Source organism: Schistocerca serialis, chromosome 8, assembly GCF_023864345.2.
Source record: "Schistocerca serialis cubense isolate TAMUIC-IGC-003099 chromosome 8, iqSchSeri2.2, whole genome shotgun sequence".
Classification (NCBI taxonomy): Eukaryota; Metazoa; Arthropoda; class Insecta; order Orthoptera; family Acrididae; genus Schistocerca; species Schistocerca serialis.
In genome coordinates, this window is record NC_064645.1 from 30,419,748 (window position 1) to 30,440,802 (window position 21,055).

General features: G+C 40.7%; 1 protein-coding gene across 1 annotated transcript in view; it reads left to right on the plus strand.

Annotated features, from left to right (window-relative positions):
• LOC126416083 (insulin-degrading enzyme) overlaps window positions 1–21,055 on the plus strand; it is a 186,671-nt gene that overhangs the window by 50,273 nt on the left and 115,343 nt on the right. Inside the window, exons 4-5 of the mRNA XM_050083571.1 lie at window positions 5,339–5,508; window positions 5,617–5,739. Coding sequence (XP_049939528.1) covers window positions 5,339–5,508; window positions 5,617–5,739 — 293 coding nt within the window. The remainder of the gene's footprint in view (window positions 1–5,338; window positions 5,509–5,616; window positions 5,740–21,055) is intronic.

A 21,055-nucleotide genomic window follows, 5' to 3' on the forward strand; every position in this document is an offset into this window, starting at 1 on the left:
AAATTGGGCCCTGTCCAGTGATACATGGCATTTTACTCTAGCAAGAGTGATGCCTGTGGTGTGCAAGTCACTGTATGCCACATGTTAACAGTGCGCATTTTATATTGTGATAAGCGGGCAGAAGCAAATTTAGGTGGGGATCTGCCCTTTATTTTGGCTGATGATGAGTATAGTAAAGCTTTTAAAATTTTGTGAAGTGTCTGTATTTTGGCCTAAGCTTCTAGACTGGAGATTTTTGTGTGAAGCAAAGTGCTGAATTTTGTGCCAAGTTGCTATTTGTTTCTACCCATAAATTCTTTCACCTGTATTTCATTGACTGTCAGTTCATACATTTCCTGTTTTTCATTGACTGTCAGTTCATACATTTCCTGTTTTTCATTGACTGTCAGTTCATACATTTCCTGTTTTTGTGCCAGCCAGATGTACGTGATATCGATGTAGCTTTATCATTTTTATAACGCTATTGCAGTGTTGGGCAGTTACCATATGCTAGTGTGCTACAGCATACTGTCAATATTGCACTAAAATTATGCCACTTCTCTTCCAATTCGAGTCGGAAATTGCGCTAAAATTACACCATTTATTTTCAAATGTGTGCCAATATGCAAATAAAATGGACAAAAGCATGTTTTTAGTGCTCTCTAAGATCGACTTGGAGAAGGGATGAAGCTGCCTGTTTTCGAGTGTGTATGCACTGACTTGATGTCATCACTTCCAGCACTACGAGTGCTATGTTGCTCACAGCACTAGGTCAGTATTCTTCTTTAAAATTGCATTTAACATATTTTTCAAGTCTGCATTATGAAATATTCTTACGGAGCAGTTCACACAATGGTGCCATGGCCGAGTGGTCGTGTGCAATTGCTGGCAATTCAACAGCTCGGGTTTTTAAAAATTTGTTCCCCCCTCTTAATATCGAAAAATTAATTATTAAATTTAAATATATATAAATAGTTCAGTATATATACATAAAATTAATATACTCAGTATAGTTACAGTTACACCCTCTTAAGTCAGGCCACCACATAGTAGCACATTGATAAAATTTTGCACAAAATGCCATTGCCTGTTCGCTAGGAACTTGTATTTGGCTACTTCTCATCCTAGTTAATGGTTCTCCTAGTATGACCAGGTCACACATTACTTCACTCTTTACCAGTAGTACTTTGCTCAATTCTGTCAGCAGTTCTTCTGTCCTGTACACTTGATTCGATAATTCCATGTCCCTGTGTACTTCCATATCTATGTTCAACTTATTCTTGGGGTATTTAGTTGCACTTCAATTAATAATTCTGTATTACTTTTGGACACATTTGTAAATTTACTAAATTATTTTTGGTATTTTAAACATAGCTGCACAACAGCAACGGTTCCATGTAATAAAATTATAAACAGCCGACCAGTTGCAATGGATAAAGAATTCTTTACCCAGGTTTCAACAAATTTAAATTTGTCTTCTTCAGAAGGTGGCCTAAGGACAATGAACATCATAGCTTACATTAGAAAGGTATGAAACTTAAGTCAAGAATAGATTTTAACACAAATTAGAGAGCTCTTGCATTACAAAAATATGAGAACAACGACTGGTACTTACAATTTTACATTAGTATGGACTGATGTATCATCGCCGTTTTTACAAATGTCGGCATAGATCCATTTGTCAAATTAAAATATAGCCCTAGAAACAGGGTTTGTCACGTAAACATAAATTAGTACACGGATGTTGAAGAGCTCACAACCGACTGAGTGTAATTGGCCAGCGTAGTTACTCTGCGGCCAGGGCAGGTGGCGCTCATGGCGCAAACCGTGTGCCGATTGGCGTACAAAAGCAACGTGTAAATTATCAGTATTAATAGTGTCCTTAGATAAAGTAACAATAAAAAGAAGGAAAGCGTTTAACACTCCCGTTATAACAGTATGGGAGCCTCGGTACAATTAATGTAGTTATACATCAAAAAAGCAGGTGGCGCTTACGCCGAGAGAGTTACGCACAGTTGCATATACAGCCAGAATATAAAAAATTACATTACTATATTACTATATTATTTTTGTAGGAAGTAACGAGTCTGACTTTGATGTAAACTATTTATTACTTATTCATTTACAATCTCTAATAATGAATGACCCAAAAGGAACAAAACAGTATTCCAATATAAATTGTCTTCTCCATGTACATAGCTTCTCTACAAAGATTCAAACACTATTCTGGAATATTTGACTTCTCTGATGTGGCTCTAGCCTTGCTGGCAGAAAAACTTTTAAAACCCTCATCCATATCCCACAACTGGCCACCCTGACAATCATCCAATGTGGCTGATGACTAACACTTAGTCAGGATTGCTTAAATTTGCTGCATGTTGTCATAGTCCTGATACTTTTATTGTCACCTTCTTGGCAAACACAGTATGTATCATTAGTTAAAACTTCCAAACTCAGTGGGGATCAGGGTACCATCTTTGTTCTTGAAAGCTTTCTTCTGACATTGCTTGAAGCTAGCACAGTTTTCTTTGTTAGGTGCTATTTATTTACTCATTTAAAAGACTGGATGTGAATTGTCATGGTCTGGAGATTTTTTAATAGCACAAATTCAAAGCTTTCTTTGCTTGCATCTGTGTGTAATTCAGTCTCACATATTTTGTTGTGATTTTTAAAACAGAATCCAAGGAAGCGATCTCCATGAGCATCTTGAATGCTCATCTTTGAAGAAGAGCAGACTTATATGCCTGATTATTCACCAATAAATGACACAGAAGTTTGTAATTTGGTGAGTAATTTGAGCTAAACATCCTAAAGTGTCCTGTTATTCCTTGGAGACCTTGCATTGCTGCAACAGATATCCATTCCGGGAAGTTTCAAACAACATTTGTCTTCCCAGAAGGAGAGGTTGTATTTGTCCACATTGTGTTTCATATCCACTAAACACAACTGTTCACTCCAAAAACTCACATTTTCCAAAATTAATTGCCAAGTCACATTCTGCTGCACTTTTTAACTCTAAACCAAGCTGCTATTACAGGGCGTGAAAAGTTGATCTACATTTTGTATAGAAACCATACTGCAGTTTAACAGTCAAAGAACATGAAAGGGAAGCAATAGTTGAGAAGGGAGTGAGACATTATTGTAGAACTTCCCTATTTGTTTAATCTCTGTGTTGAGCAAGTAGTAAAATAAACAAAGGTGAAATTTGTAAATTGAATTAAAGTTCAGGAGGGAGAAATACAAACTTTAGTTTTGCTGATGACTTTGTAACTCTGTCCAAGATCACAAGGAATTTGAAAGGGTAACTGAAAGGTATGGACATTGTCTTTAAAAAGGATTACAAGAATGTGGTAGAATTAAATAAGACATTACCGGGGGAATTAAATGAGAAAATTATATACTAAAAGTAGTCGGTGAGTCTTGCTATTTGGATAGCAAAATACCTGATGATTGCCAAAATAGTGAGGATGTAAAATGCAGACTGACTATTTCTGAAAAAGAGGAATTTAAGATCAAATATAACCTTAAGTGTTAGGAAGTCTTTTCTGAAGATATTTGTCTGGAGTGTAGACTTGTATGGAAGTGAAACGTGGATGATAAACAGTTGAGAGAAAAAGAGACTAGGTTTTGAAATGTGGTGCTATATAAAAATGCTGAAGCTTAGTCGAATAACAGATTGGGGGGGGGTGGGGGGGGGGGTGTACTAAATTGAACTGAGGAAAAATGAAGTTTATGACACAGCTGGCCCAAAAGGAGAGGTTGGTAGATGGTACACATCTTGAGGTGCCAAGAAATAGTCAGTTTGGTAATAGACGTGGGGGGTGAAAATTACAGACGGAGAACAAGACTTAAGAACAGTAAGCAGATTCAAATGCATGTAGTTATGCGGAGATGGAGAGACCTGCACTTGATAGATTGTCATGGAGGGCTGTCACACCAGTCTTCGGTCTGAAGAGCACAATAACAGTAGAATAGAGTAGAAGAAGAAGAAGAAGAAAAAGAAAACTGATGATGAATTCTTCAGAGACACTATTTGTTACTGTTCAGCGCTTCAAAGGGTAATTTACCATGTTTGAGGAGATAATTACTCATTGCCCTACATAGGTATGATGTAATCCACCATACTTGTGCTTTCACTGAATACATATTGGAGAACAGGAGTCTTCCTGAGTAGTACTTTGTGGCTGACAATGGGTGGGTCAATTAGAATTTCTCACATGCTGAATTACACATCACAGACTATGCTGCTAAATTGCAAAGAACAATGTGCAATGCACAGTTTTGGTGTGATCACATTAACTTAACGTTGAGCTGTGTGATACAATGATCATTTCTCTGGTGAAGAGTGTCTTTGTGACTGGCCAGTAAAGTTGCAAAGAATTAGTTTTGCAAAGGGCCCAAGGAAAGAAAAAGTACAGTAGGAGAAGTAGACTGAAGGGGCATTACAATCTCTTTGATATGCAGATAGCATGGGTGCTGGAAATGGATATTGTGTGAAGTAGGAAGAGTAAGTATCATTTTGGAACTAGATTTAAGAAAATGATTCGTGCACCAGTACATGTAGTTGACATGTTCAGCACTAAGGCCTCAAAGGTCATCAAGTCATAAAAGCTATCAATAAATTGGTATATTACTGCAGAAAGCAATTACTGTCTTTCTTTATTTTACATTACATCTACTATATACAACAACGTGTGATAAGAACTCTTACTAATTGACCATGTTAACTTCATAGTTAACCATTTTATATTATTAAGTTGACACTTGTCATTAGTATGGATATTCATTTGAGAAATAAAAAATGGGTCATCATAACTGTACGTTTCTCAGACTCAGCTACTGCTTCCTGTAGCTCAGTAACAGTTCAGCCTGTCTTGTGAAGATGATATTTAACCTATGAAATTCGTAGGTGCCATAGAAAGCTTTGTTAATTACACTTCAAACATAAAGGTATGGTTAGAAAATGTGGTTTGTGGAAACATGAAAGAAATTTACTTGGTGGTGTGAAGGGAGAGACAACACAAATTGACTGTTAGGGAAATTAGTGGTTTGCAATTACTTGTAACAGAAGACAAAAACAGTACTTTGTGATAATGGAGAGCATACATATGAATTTAGATAGTATGACTCTAGTGGCAAGGTTAAGAGAATATGAAAAACAATATTATATTTGAACTGTTAATTGCATTTTTTGTAGAATAGCAAAGTATGTTATAAGTCTTACTTTCCAACTCTTTCTTGTTATTATTAACTTTACAGCAGCATTAAGTATTTTGTTTTTGCCTAAGATTGTGAATGCCCTATTTCATTGCACTTGGTTAACTAATTTGTGGCTATTTTATACAATAATTGTCTACAGGTTTTCCCAGTTCTTTCTTTCGCCATTATTCACGGAAAGTGCCACAGAGCGTGAAGTGAATGCCGTTAACTCTGAACATGAAAAGAACATATCAAATGATTCTTGGAGACTTGATCAATTAGACAAATCAACAGCAAAGCAGGAACATCCATATTCAAAATTTGGGACAGGTACTTCTTGATGCTTTATATGCATAAAATAAAAATTCATCAGTCACAGTGATATATGGAACAATGTAATACACTTATTGTTCATTTTTGTATTCTCTCTTTGTACAGGAAATAAGTACACTCTTGACACAGTGCCAAAGGAAAAAGGAATCAATGTTCGTGAAGAACTGTTAAAATTTCATGAAACATGGTATTCATCGAATATAATGAGCCTGTCTGTCCTTGGAAAAGGTGAGTAGCAACTTAAGCAGTCAAAACAGTTTATGGATATACAGAGTCGCAGTGGTTTTAGAGGAAGGAAAGGACAGCTAAGGTTAAACATTATATTGAATTTGTATGTATTTCAAAGCTTTCTGTCAAACTTGGAGACACTTAAACAGAATTTGATATTCATTTCTCTGTTCCAAGTCATTGTCATTAAAATTCATCACTTTTTGCCATCTGTTACCATAATGGTATTGCTGGATATACTGTTCTTCGTGAAAATGCTATGTAAAAAACATCATAGTATTTCAATGTTTGTAAGAATTTGTCAACTGCTGAAGTAAAAAAAAATCATCTCTTTTTATCTCCATGGTATTGCTTCAAAGTAACAAGCTCATTGCTGACAGGATTTTAAGCCTTAATCTTCATTTACTTTTTGTAAGTCTCTTATTTCCTCTACTAGACATTTGTCATGTTTAATTCTGTCATGATGTTTCTCGTAAAAGTTTGATCGTATCCTGTCCTGTGCAATATCATTTATATTTGATATGAGAGTAATTTAACCCAGAACAAATGAAGTGTGTCTTCACATGAGGGTAGCATTGTGTTGTCTTCAACTTTGGAGAACATCAAGTACAAGCAATTGAAAACTGGAAGAACAAATATGGAAATGCAGAAAATTTTTACATCAAACATAGGAAGTAAGAAGAGCTCAGGATGCAGCTGAAGAGGAAAGAGAAACAAAACATTTGCCACCAGGCCAGCTGCCAGTGAACACCACAATACTCTCCCTTCCTTCCACTCTGATTTGTTTGAGTTTCAGCATTATGTGAGCTACAGCCATTTTCTCTGTACTTTGAACCATCTTCTCAGGGATATTCGCCAGAAAAACCCATGACTGTTATGATAAAAAGTGTGTTATGTAAGAAGATGAATCTGTTAAATATCTCGTGAACAACTTTACATAATTGCATTGTATAGAATTGATATCCAGATAATGAATCATACTTCTCTTGCATTGAAAGGAATGGAGTATTACAAGGATCACTAGCAAGTCTATTTATTACTGTAACCATATGTCCCTTTGATTTAGACACAAAATTTAGTCTCAGTATTAAAGTTTTCCACTACACAGCTGACATTTGTGTGTATGCATATTTCCCATATTTTTGGGTAACCTAATTATGGTTAAAAGATGTGTGTGAAACACTTTCCATATAGGAGTTTGAAAATGAGCTTATTCTTTCACTACGAAAGTTTGTAGTAGTAGTAGTAGTAGTAGTAGTAGTAGTAGTAGTAGTTGTTGTTGTTGTTGTTGTTGTTGTTGCTCGGGGAGAGGCTACAACCCTGTCTCACTCCCTTCCTAACCACTGCTTCCCTTTCAGACCCCTCGACTCTTATGACTGCCATCTGCTTTCTGTACAAATTGTAAATAGCCTTTCGCTCCCTTTATTTTACTCCTGCTGTCTTCAGAATTTGAAAGAGAGTATTCTAGTTAACATTGTCAAGCGCTTTCTCTAAGTCTACAAATGCTAGAAACGTAGGTTTGCCTTTCCTTAATCTAGCTTCTAAGATAAGTTGTAGGGTCAGTATTGCCTCACGTGTTCCAACACTTCTATGGCATCCAAACCGATCTTCCCCGAGGTCGGCTTCTATCAGTTTTTCCATTCGTCTGTAAAGAATCCGCATTAGTATTTTGCAGCCGTGACTTATTAAACTGATAGTTCGGTAATTTTCACATCTGTCAACACCTGCTTTTTTTGGGATTGGAATTATTATGTTCTTCTTGAAGTCTGAAGGTATTTCGCCTGTCTCATACATCTTGCTCACCAGATGGTAGAGTTTTGTCAGGACTGCTCTCCCAAGACTGTCAGTAGCTCTAATGGAATGTTGTCTACGCCAGGGGCCTTGTTTCGACTCAGGTCTTTCAGTGCTCTGTCAAACTCTTCACACAGTATCGTATCTCACATTTCATCTTCATCTACGTCCTCTTCCATTTCCATAATTTTGTCCTCAAGTATATCACCCTTGTATAGACCCTCTATATACTCCTTCCACCTTTCTGCTGTGTTTGGAACTAGGTTTCCATCTGAGCTCTTGATATTCATGTAAGTGGTTCTCCTTTCTCCAAAGGTCTCTTTAATTTTCCAGTAGGCAGTATCTTTCTTACCCCTAGTGAGATAACCCTCTACATCCTTACATTTGTCCTCTAGCCGCCACTGCTTAGCCATTTTGCATTTCCTGTCGATCTCATTTTTGAGACGTTTGTATTCATTTTTGCCTGCTTCATTTACTGCATTGTTATATTTTCTCCTTTCATCAATTAAATTCAATATTTCTTCTGTTACCCAAGGATTTCTACTAGCCCTCGTCTTTTTACCTACTTGATTCTCTGCTGCCTTCACTACTTCATCCCTCAAAGCTACCCATTCTTCTTCTACTGTATTTCTTTCCCCCATTCCTGTCAGTTGTTCCCTTGTGCTCTCCCTGAAACTCTGTACAACCTCTGGTTTAGTCAGTTTATCCAGGTCCCATCTCCTTACATTCCCACCTTTTTGCAGTGTCTTCAGTTTTAATCTACAGTTCATAACCAATAGATTGTGGTCAGAGTCCACATCTGCCCCTGGAATGTCTTACAATTTAAAACCTGGTTCCTAAATCTCTGTCTTACCATTATACAATCTGTCTGAAACCTGTTAGTATGTCCAGGCTTCTTCCATTTATACAACCTTCTTTTATGATTCTTGAACCAAGTGTTAGCTATGCTTAAGTTGTGTTCTGCGCAAAATTCTACCAGGCGGCTTCCCCTTGCATTTCTTACCCCCAATCCATATTCACCTACTACATTTCCTTCTCTCCCTTTTCCTACTGCCGAATTCCAGTCACCCATGACTATTAAATTTTCGTCTCCCCTCACTATCTGAATAATTTCTTTTATCTCATCATACATTTCATCAATCTCGTCGTCATCTGCGGAGCTAGTCGGCATATAAACTTGTACTATTGTGGTAGGCTTGGGCTTCGTATCTATCTTGGCCACAATAATGCGTTCACTATGCTATTTGTAGTAGCTTACCCGCATTCCTATTTTTTTAATTCATTTTTAAACCTACTCCTGCATTACCCCTATTTGATTTTGTATTTATAACCCTGTATTCACCTGACCAGAAGTGTTGTTCCTCCTGCCAGCGAACTTCACTAATTCCCACTATATCTAACTGTAACCCATCCATTTCCCTTTTTAAATTTTCTAACCTACCTGTCCGATTAAGGGATCTGACATTCCACGCTCCGATCCGTAGAATGCCAGTTTGTAGTTATGATATTTATTCAGAAAAAAAAGAAATTATTTGCAAACAAGAACCCGGATTTGCTTTTTCAGTTTTCCTGTAGTCTTGTCTTACGTTCTTTGAGTTTACTTTGACAGCAAATTAATATGGAGCTGTCATACTGAATACTTACTTCACATTATGGAACGCAGTATGAATACATTATGAACAGTTGCCAGTGTGTGCTGAGAAGCAGAATTGATGATAACTTTAGAGACATTATAGGGTTGCTTTTCACCCTGTGTACAATGACTGGATGATTGAGTGTGACAACACACCTAAATACATTTCAAAGGAGATAAGTATTGTTCATTACTATGTGAATTGCCTCATCTTTGGAAATGAAATCATTCCCCACTAATGCACTGTTTATAGAAACTTCCAAAACGCTATTGAAGACAAAAAGACATGTAGTGTCAGATGCATTTTTTATGAGCTGGCTAGCGAAACCCTGTCACACTTCCACATAGGCAGTGTCCAAATTTTGGCTGTTGTTGCATTTGTCACACACAAAAAACATGAAATGAGAAGATATGAAAAGTTAAGATTTAACCACATTGATTTTTACAGCATACAATGTTACCATGCGTAAATGAAGGGAAATGTCAAATACAAAATTCCTTTTGAATGGTGTCAAATACTCTTATCAGGAAGCAAGTAACTGTGATCCCTGGTTGGGAAGTAGCTACTTTAGAACTAATGATAAATGTCTACCACAAGCAGCTGATTTTTTTGTACTCATCTGGGACCAATGTGTCCTGTGTGTTGTATAAGAACATTGTATTCTGTACTGTGAGGCCGACACGCTGCTGTGTTCGAGTATATTTTTATTACAATAGGCCTATATCGGCGAGATTTCCATCGTCAGGTTACATCAGTTGTTCCAATATTGCTGTCTTTGTTCTGTAGTAGGTGTTAAACAGTAGCTGGAGCACTTATTTCTGAAGTTTACCAAGTACTGTCATCATGAAATAAACTTTCACACCACCTGATGTAACCTGACGATGTCATTCTCACTGAAATAGGCCTAGTGCAATAAAAATATACTCAAACACAGCAACGTCTTGGTCTCATAGCATAATTATACAAGCAGCTGATCATCACATGTGGTGAAACTTGTCTTTGTAAATGTCAAGTATAGAAAAATTCCAGTTTTGTGTGCAAGATTAAACAGGCAAATCTGTGTTTTTTAGAAGTACACAAATACGTATGTAACTCATTTTTGTAGTTGCTGAGTATAGTGAAAATGGTCCTCGGCTACAGTTGGATTACTTTTCACCGGGCTCAGAACAAAAGTGAAGAGTATGTTACATTTTCTTACTTAAGTAGAATTTGCAACAACCGGTCACTATTATGTGGAGGGTAAAAAAAAGTGTGGAACAGTGATCAAAGACACAAATTGCTTTCTTGATGCAATATGTACCTCTTTTTCCTATACAGGAATTTTACAATTTATTTCTCCCCCTCCCATTTTTTAGTAAAACAGTTTGTTGCATTAATTCAAGATTCATGTACATTAATTAAAGATTTATTTTTGTCTGGATAAATGTGGTTATGTTGGTATCAGATTTGGATGGAATATTACAGCCAGCTGTGGCTTACACATAGAATTTAATGACTTTGAGTATAAGTTTTCATGTTGTCATCTCTCTTTTTCCATCTTGAGGATGCCCATATCTCCCATATAAGAGTCCAAAAGGAACAAAAACACAACTTCAGTATAATATTAGGATACATAATACAGTTCAGTTAATAAAAGAGAAAAATAAAGGACTTAGTAGTGGTTAAGATGCTCAGTTGTTCAGCTGCAGCCCTCTTCCAGCCTGTCCCCCAGTCACCTCTTTCTTTTTTGTACTAATCCCATCGCCTGTACACAACGACTGCACCAGTCGTCTCATGTGGTCAGTTTTGCACGTACTGGCCTTGGTCTGCTCCTGTTGTTTTTTTCCTTTGCTATGTCCCCCAATGCTACATTACCTGTTCCCGGATGTCGTACTGCAGTAGATCTCCTTCCCGATAATGCGCCCATACCTCACTTACTCTTGTCGGTATTGCTTCCTTTTGTGTCTTACCAGCCCGTTTAACTTTTAAGATTCTTTTTGGCCACCATGTTGAAAATGTTTCCAGTTTATTGTTAGCTGGAATTTTGAAGGTTTGAAGCTCACTCCCAAACAATGCTGTGTTCCAGACAGATTCCCTCCGCAATTTGTTCCTTAGTATCATATCAGTGTATCTGATACTAGTAGGGCTCTTTCATTGAAGAAGGCTTTTAACAGCTCTGCCATCCTACTTCAGATATCTCCCTCACTTCCTTCATCCTGTATAATATTGCTTTCTGGATAGAAGAGTTCTCTCACTCATTCCAGTACTGTATCGTTATGGATTTTGATGTTGGGGAAGTTATTGTTCATCTTTCTCCTACTCCTTATCACCCTTGCACTTTCATTTGTTTATCCTTAAGTAGCATTGTGTATGTGCTAAGTGTGTTGCCCATTCCATCCAACAGGTTATACACAAGTCTTCCTACTTTCCAGCTAGAAGGAAAGAGCCGTGTTGTGTCATCAGTAAATCTTAGTGTCAGTATCTCTTCCCCGTCCAAAGTTCGCTTCCACGTCCTTTACCACTTCTGATGTACGAGTTGAGCAGTAATGACCCTAAATGGCAACCCTACTGTACACATATCGTAACAGAGTTTGTTTTCCCTGATCTTCATCTTTTGTTGCTCCCGCTTGGATTTTGCAGCTCATTTACCTGCCTGCGTACTTTCACCCCAATCTTCTAGAAATTGTGAGCATGTTGATTGACGTGACATTGGCAAAAGCTCGCTGTAGGTTTGCAAATGCCAGTAAGGTATCCTGATATTTGTTATTAACAATGTCATGTTTGGTTTTCTGGCGCCTTTTCCCAGCCTATAACCAAATTGATTTTTGCCCAGAATATTTTCAATTTTTTTTCTGTTTTATATATTATTGTGATCGGTAGTTCACAAGCATGACTTGTGAGACTACTCACCCAATAATTTTACCATTATCAGCATGTAACTTCTTTTATAAATCGATGGTAATGCTTTTCGAGAAATCTGACAGTAGGTCATCCACTTCATGCATTTTGATACTCATTCAAAATACATCCTGTCGCCTGCACTTTGTACAGATTATAGAAACTCCGAAGATATGTCACCGACGTCAGGTGACTAGTTTGAGCTTAGATTGTGTAGTGTTCAGTCAAACTCTGAATGCATTACTCCATCACCTACACTACTGGCCATTAAAATTGCAACACCAAGAAGAAATGCAGATGACAAACGGGTATTCAGTGGACAAATGTATTATACTAGAACTGACGTGTGGTTACATTTTCACGCAATTTGGGTGCATAGATCCTGAGAAGTCAGTATCCAGAACAACCACCTCTGGCCGTAATAACGGCCTTGATAAGCCTGGGCATTGAGACAAACAGAGCTTGGATGGAGTGTACAGGTACAGCTGCCCATGCAGCTTCAACACTATACCACAGTTCATCAAGAATAGTGACTGGCGTACTGTGACAAGTAAGTTGCTCAACCACCATTGACCAGACGTTTTCAATTGGTGGGAGATCTGGAGAATGTGCTGGGCAGGGCAGCAGTCGAACATTTTCTGTATCCAGAAAGGCCCGTACAGGATCTGCAACATGCGGTCTCCTGCTGAAATGTAGGGTTTCGCATGGATCGAATGAAGGGTAGAGCCACGGGTCTTAACACATCTGAAATGTAACGTCCACTGTTCAAAGTGCCGTCAATGCGAACAAAAGGTGACTGAGACGTGTAACCAATGGCACCCCATAACATCAGGCCAGGTGATATGCCAGTATGGCAACAACGAATATATGCTTCCAATGTGCGTTCACCGCGATGTCGCCAGACACGGATGCGGCCATCGTGATGCTGTAAACAGAACCTGGATTCATGCGAAAAAATGACATTTTGCCATTTGTGCACCCAGGTTCGTCATAGAGTACACCATCGCAGGCGCTCCTGTCTGTGATGCAGCATCGAGGGTAACCGCTGCCATGGACCTCCGAGCTGATAGTCCATGCTGTTGCAAACGTCGTCAAACTGTTCGTGTAGATGGTTGTCGTCTTGCAAACGTCCCCATCTGTTGACTCAGGGATCGAGACGTGGCTGCATGATCCGTTACAGCCATGTGGATAAGATGCCTGTCATCTCGACTGCTAGTGATACGAGGCGGTTGGGGTCTAGCACGGCACTCGGTATTACTCTCCTGAACCCACCTATTCCATATTCTGCTAACAGTCATTGGATCTCTACCAATGCGAGCAGCAATGTCACGATACAATAAACCGCAATCGCGATAGGCTACTATCCGACCTTTATCAAAGTCGGAAATGTGATGGTACGCATTTCTCCTCCTTACACGAAGCATCGCAACAACGTTTCACCTGGCAACGCCGGTCAACTGCTGTTTGTGTACAAGAAATCAGTTGGAAAGTTTCCTCATGTCAGCACGTAGTAGGTGTCGCCACCGGTGCCAATCTTGTGTGAATGCTCTCAAAAGCTAATCATTTGCATATCACAGCATCGTCTTCCTGTCGGTTAAATTTAGCGTCTGTAGCACGTCATCTTCGTGGTGTAGCAATTTTAATGGCCAGTAGTGTATTTCTTCCATATCAACTTCCTCCTCCTCCATTACGCTTAGGGGAATGTGTGTGTGTGTGTATGTGTGTGTGTGTGTGTGTGTGTTTTAGCAGTGATGTTATGGAATATTACTGATGTAACTGTCCTTTTTATGTTCCTGACCATGACCTGTTAAAAGGCTATTCCTGGACTTGTTTTATAACTGTGAGTGTGCTGCAGTTAAGACACTCCATACCACAATTCCAACTTCTTTTCAATAACTTAAGAAGTCCATACGTATAAGTAAACCACATATTCTTTTTACAATACCAGAGAAGGGAAGTTGCTACTCACCATATAGCGGAGATGCTGAGTTGCGATTGGCACAACAAAAAGATTCACACATTTAAAGCTTTCAGCCATTAAGGCCTATGTCAGCAGGAGACACACAAATACAGGCGTGCGCGCGCCCACACACACACACACACACACACACACACACACACACACACACACACACACACACACACACACACACACGTAAACACAACTTGCGTACGTCTGCAGTCTTAGAAAGCTGAAACCACACTGCGAACAGCAGCACCAGTGCATGATGGGAGTGGTGTCTGGGTGAGGGTAAGGAGGAGGCTGGGGCGGGGAGGGGGAAGGATAGTATGGTGGGAGTGGCAGACAGTGAAGTGTTGCAGTTTAGATGGTGGGCAGGAGACAAGGTGGGGAGGGGGTAAGTAGCGGAAAGGAGAGAAATAAAAAGAAATTAATACTGGGTGTGGCGGTGAAATGACAGCTGTGTAGTGCTGGAATGGGAACAGGGAGGGGGCTGGATGGGTTAGGACAGTGACTTACCTGCATATATCATCAAACTAACCACATTGAGAACTTCCATTAATAAAAAAAGTTTGGCCGAGGGTTCTCTACCCCAAAAAAAAAACAAAAAAAAAAAAAAAAAAAAAAAAAAATTTCATTCATTTGTTGCTCAGCATAACTTTCACTGTCAAAATTACCTATATACTATCTTATGAATTCTGTGCCTCTTCACAGTAGGTTGGCTATGCCCAGAACTTCTGTTTTCACACCTGAGCAGGTATTTTCTTTCTTAATGTAGCTGCTTTTGTCATCCCATCTTGAAGACACGATCTCGCTCAGCATGGCTTGTCACATACTAATGAAATAACAGTCCTGCACAGTATTTCCATTTTTACCTATTACAGTTTATTTTGTAATTTTCATTTGCATGTATCATTTGCATGTATCATTTGTTGTAAGATGATGTAGACACACACACACCACTCCTCTGGAATCCCTGTGTCACCACTGCCAGTTCCTCACCAACGTACTGACCTTTGATTTATTTTTGGCTTTAGTCTGCACTTTCATCATCATTTATAGTGGTTTTCCATCTGCAGATTACAGAAACTTTCCATAGTTTTTTTTTTTTAATTTGTGTGTATCAGTTGTTGACTTTTCCTACACTCTTACATATCTCAATAACTTCACACGTTTCTGTTGTGACTTGCCGATCATTCAAAGTGCTGCCGCACAATTACGCGCATCCTCTATATGCGGCGCTGTGTGCCAGCCATGCAGCAGCCGCGCCACCTAAGTGGCCAGCCAGCCAGCGGCCTCTAGACTTGGACTCAGTGTTCATTTGTATGTTACCGTGTTCACATGTCGTGCTTTGTCAACTTGCTCAGTGACATATATGTGTTGCGTCGTTTCGAAATATATGTGTTCAACTTGACTGTTATAACAATTGGCGACGAGGTAGTGGATTTTTCCTTTTCATCGTTGACCCACAGGTTTCCATGGCTACTGTTGAGCAACTATTGCAAGATCTCATTGAACAGCAAACACTTCTAACATCGGCGATTCCCGATTTCGTCGCAGCGTCAAATGCGGTCTCGTCATTGTCTATATCTCCTTTTACTCCTTACGACGAGATGGTGGAAGACTGGTCTGATTATGAAAAAGTCTTCAACAGCACTTCTTGGCATTTCATGTCACGGACGAACAAACGTGTAAGTCTCTGTTCCTTTCCTGGATTTCATCTCAAATGTATCAGTTGTTATCGCAATTGGCTCCTTTGAAAGATCCTGCGTCTTTCTCCTTTGCTGAAATGTGCTCACTTCTGTCTGTCTATTTTCAAAAGCAAATGAATGTGGTAGCCTCTCGTTTTGCCTTTTATCGTTGTCAAAAACAGCCGCATGAATCCTATCGTGCTTGGGCTGCTGAACTTCATGGCCTCAGTCAAAAGTGTCAATTTGTTACTGATGTTCACAAAGAATCCTATGCCGATTCCATGGTATGGGATGCTATTATCCGATCAGCGCCCGGCACAGAAGTTCGGCAACGTGCCCTTCAGTTGGCAAATCCGACTCTAGATGAAGTCCTATCCATCGCCCAGTCTTTTGAAATTTCTCGCGCTGCCGGGGCGCAAATAGAGGTGTGGGGTGACATCAGGGAAACACAACCTCTGTGCGCTGTTGACGACGCGTGAGGTGCGTCCCCGCCGGCCAACGTGGCTGCAGTACGCTCCCATGCGCAGCCTTGGCCTAACTGTAAACAGCCCTCTAAGAAAATGCATAAAACCCCCGGCAACTTCCTTCATGTCCGCGGTGTTTTACGAAACATTCGTGCGAGGATTGTCCCCAACATTGGGCTGTGCGTCACAATTTCAAAAAGAAGGGTCATGTTTGCAAATCCGACCGCATACATGATGTTCATGAACATGATGCTGATTCTGATTCCGTGTTGTCTGTCAATTGTACTTCTTCCCTTTCAGGGGAGTTATTCCTCACTGTCCAAATACTTGGTCGAGATGTTCGCATGCAGGTGGATACTGGTTCTGCTGCCACTATCATTAATTCTCAGGCGTATCTTCAGTTGGGTTCTCCACTCCTATCACCTGTCACTCGGCAATTACGGACGTATAATAAACAGAAGATTTCTCTCTTGGGACAATTTAATGCTGAGGTATATTACAAATCTCTCGTTCACACTGTTCCCATATTTGTGGTCGACCAGAGTAATGCAGAAAATCTTTTTGGTTTCGATGTCTTTCGCGTTTTTGAGTTCTCCATAGATGACTCTGTCAATATCGTCTCTGATGCTATTCCTTATGCTCAATTGGATTCGTTGTCGACGACATTTTCATCCCTTTTTTCTCCTGTGTTAGGCCGTGCAAACGACTTTGAAGCTCATATCACGCTCAAACCCACTGCTCGGCCTAAGTTTTTTCGGGCTCGGCCCATTCCTGTGGCCCTTCATGATCGGGTAAAATGGGAGCTGGATCGTCTCACAACTGCAGGGGTCTTGCTTCCTGTCACTTCCAGTGAGTGGTCCTCTCCTGTCGTTGTTGTTGCTAAGCCCAATGGTGATATTTGTCTCTGTGGCGATTTTAAAGGCACTGTAAATGCTCAATGCCTCATCAACACTTACCCTATACTCCGACCTGACGAATTGTTCACTAAACTTGCGGGACGCCAGTATTTTTCTAAAATTGACCTGTCAGAAGCTTATCATCAACTTTCTCTCGACACTGCTTCCCGGCAGTTTCTAGTCCTTAACACGCCTTTTGGCCTCTATCAATACCAACGATTGCCATTAGGGGTTGCCAGTGCCCTTGCTCTCTTTCAGAGATTCTTGGAACAATTATTGCTCCCTGTCCCTGGGTGTATAAATTACATGGACGACATTGTTGTCACTGGCTCCACCAATGAAGAACATCTTCAGAACCTCCGCACACTTTTTCGTGTCTTACAGACTGCCGGTCTTAAGTGTAATCTTCAGAAATCACAATTTTTTCCGGCATCTATCACGTACTTGGGGTTTCAACTCTCTTGGGATGGTATTTGTCCGCTTCAGCAAATTGTCGCTGCGCTCAATGCCCTTCCTCACCCTACATCTGTTAAGGAACTGCAGGCCTTCTTGGGGAAAATAGCATACTATCACAAGTTTTTACCGTCTGCTGCGTCAGTGGCTCAGCCGTTGCATCGCCTGTTGCATAAAAATGTGCGTTTTCACTGGTCCGCGTCATGCGATGCGGCTTTCCAGAAATTGAAGACGATGCTGAAACAGGCCCCGTTCCTGGCTACTTATCGACCTGGCCAGCATCTTGTTCTTGCCACGGATGCCTTGCGCACCGTTTTTGTGACGGCTCTGAACAACCCACTGCTTATGCCTCCAAAACACTCACAGATGCCCAACAAAAGTATTCTCAAATTGAAAAAGAAGCTTTGGCCATTATTTATGCTCTTCATAAGTTTAGTGTTTTTCTCTCTGGATCCAAATTTCATCTTGTTATGGATCACAAACCACTTGTTTCCTTGTTTCATCCATCATCGACACTTCCCGACAAGGCTGCACACCGCCTCCAGTGTTGGGCTCTTTACTTGTCTCATTTCAATTATGAGATTCATTTCCGTCCAGTGGCCCAACATGTGAATGCTGAGATGCGAATGCTGATGCACTATCTCGCCTTTCCATGGGTCCTGATCTTGCATTCGATAGAGACGGACTTTTGTATTTCCACCTGGATGTTGCCGAGCAGCAGGTTGTGGACGGATTCCCCATCACCAGGGACCGGCTGGCGGCTGCTACGGGTTCTGATCCTACCCTCTCCCGGGTTTTACGCTGTATTCAGAAGGGTTAGCCAGATTGTCCGTCCGCTAAGACTTCTGACCCGTTGCGGAACTACTACACTTTGCACTACCGCCTCACTGCCACCGACAATGCTTCGCCACGTGTGGTGGTACCTGCGTGCTTCGGTCTTGCGCTTCCTTCACCAAGGGCACTGGGTGTCTCTCGCACAAAATCTCTGGCGCGCCGTCATGTGTACTGGCCTGGCATCGACTCTGAAATAGTACACATGGTCGCTGCCTGTGGCCCTTGTGCGTCAGAGGCTGCCGCCCCCGCCCGAATTTTTTTCTTTGGAAGGCCTTCCCTCTACTCTTGTTACTGATAATGGTCCGCAATTTGCCTCTCCCAAATTTGCGGATTTTTGTGCTCGTCACGACATTATGCATGTCACAGTCCCTCCGTTCCATCCACAATCAAACGGTGAGGCTGAACGACTGGTCCGCACATTTAAGGCTCAGATGCAGAAACTCCTGACTTCTTCTGCTGTCTTACCATTTCACCCCCATGGGCGACCACAGCCCGGCTAGCTCTTACATGGCCGACAGCCCTACACGCTACTTCATCTTCTGCAGCCTTCCACCTCACGGCCGCGGGTGCCTTCGTTTGGCCGGTTCACCGCCGACGACCTTGTCTGGGTATGGGGATATGGCAGACGGCCAAAATTGAGTCCGGGCCGCATCTTAAGACACCGTGGCCAATGCCTGTATGAAATCCAGACGGACACGGGTGTTGCAGTGTGTCATTCAGACCAGCTTCAGCCTTGTGTGCTGGCAACATCTGTTACGAATGCCGCTACATCACTTTCGGCTCTACCTGACGCTCGGGATCTTGGCATCTATTAGTCACAACGCAGTCCTCTCACCATCATATCGGTGCCAGCACAAGAACTGACGCCACCAGGAGATATGCACATGCAGGAACCGGATGACCATCATCTGTCGGAGCCAATCTACTCGCCTCCTTCTCCTACGGATGCCGACACGTCGCCCATGCCTCCTGTTATATCAACTGGACTTGCCGCAATGGGCAGATTGGTGCACAGGACCCTAGCAGATTCGACCCCTATGTCTCCTGTCGTCTCGACCCGTTATCATCGGGGACACTTCCGTCCGTACGGGAAGCCTCCTCCTCAAGACTTTATGGCCAGTCAAACAACGCCTATGGACGTTAGCAATCTACAGGCTACCTCCATTAAGACCAGTGCAAAAATTTCAAAGGGGGGAAAAGTGTTGTGACTCGCCGATCATTCAAAGTGCCGCCGCACGATTACGCGCGTCCCCTACATGCAGCGCTGTCTGCCAGCCATGCAGCAGCTGCGCCACCTAGGCGGCCAGCCAGCCAGCGGCCGCTAGACTTGGACTCAGTGCTCATTCGAATGTTACCGTGTTCACATGTCTTGCTTTGTCAACTTGCTCAGTGACATATATGTGTTGTGTCGTTTCGAAATGTGTGTGTTCAACTTGACGTTATAACAGTTTACCTCTTCCATTTTGTTTTAGCCTGTTTGCACTTTATGCTAATTTCATTGATAAACAGTCTAAACCGCACTGTTCCCCCCCCCCCTCTCCCCTCCCCCCCCCCTCCCCCCCCCCTCTCCCCTCCCTCAATAAGCTCAAATATTTCTTCAGTTGTCCATGACTTTTCCTTGTGCCTTCATATATCTGTGATTACTTGTCTGGTCTTCATCATGTTCCACTTTAACACTCTTGATGTTTTTACTGAGGCCATGGGTCATTTCCACTTCAACTCATTGTGTTTTAAACTTTCATTATTCAAGTTTATCATATACTCCTTTTCTTTCTCTTCTGGATTTTCATTGTATTATTCATCACTGCAAGGCTATGGTTGTAATCTTTATCCACACCTGCATACAGTTTTGCAGACCAATATTTGATTTCTAAAGCTTTATTTAAACACGATATAGTCTGATCAGTATCACCCTTTGTCTCTGAGCCTTTTCCAAATATACTTTCTTCTCTCGTAATTTGTGGAACTGCAATCAGTTGAAACTCGAGGCAGAGCTCTTAAAGCCGCTCCCCCCTCTCATTCTTTTGCGAAGTACATATTCTCCACTATTCCCAGCACTATGATAACATTCAGATCTCCTAGTACTATCAAATTCCCAGCTTCCTACTGTTATTATTCATTTTAATGCTTATCCGTCTGTAACATTTCTTTTCATAGCATACTGAATATGACACTTTTTCTTGTAATGCTCCTGTAAGGAAAAAGGGCCCCTACATGTAGGTTTTATATAAATAAATATGATAAAATTGTTAAATGTTTGAGAGAGGTTGGTACACAGATTTAAACTTGCACTAAAAGTTCAGTTGATTATATGACATTGTGGTGTTAGTAATTGCATTTAAGGTTTGCAGTCACAAACTTTTTATTTTTCCATTGCTGTCCAATCTGTTTTGGAACTACAACTTTATTAATAATCTCTAATGTAGAAGTTACAATCACAGACAATACACAAAATAATCTCTATCAATAATACTGTGTTTAAGCTCTGTAGTAATATTTTAAAATTTTTTGTCAATTTCACATTGCTTATAAAGTAACCCCCTACATTTGTGTATGAAGGTTCAATCGATACTGAATCTGGTACTCTTTATGGAAGTACTCCAAGAATTAATATCTATGTAATGTGGTAATGTACTGAATTATGCACCTCCAATATTTTGCATAGTGCATAATGGTGTTTGAGTTAAAAGTGCATTTGTTTAATTGTTGTTGAGAA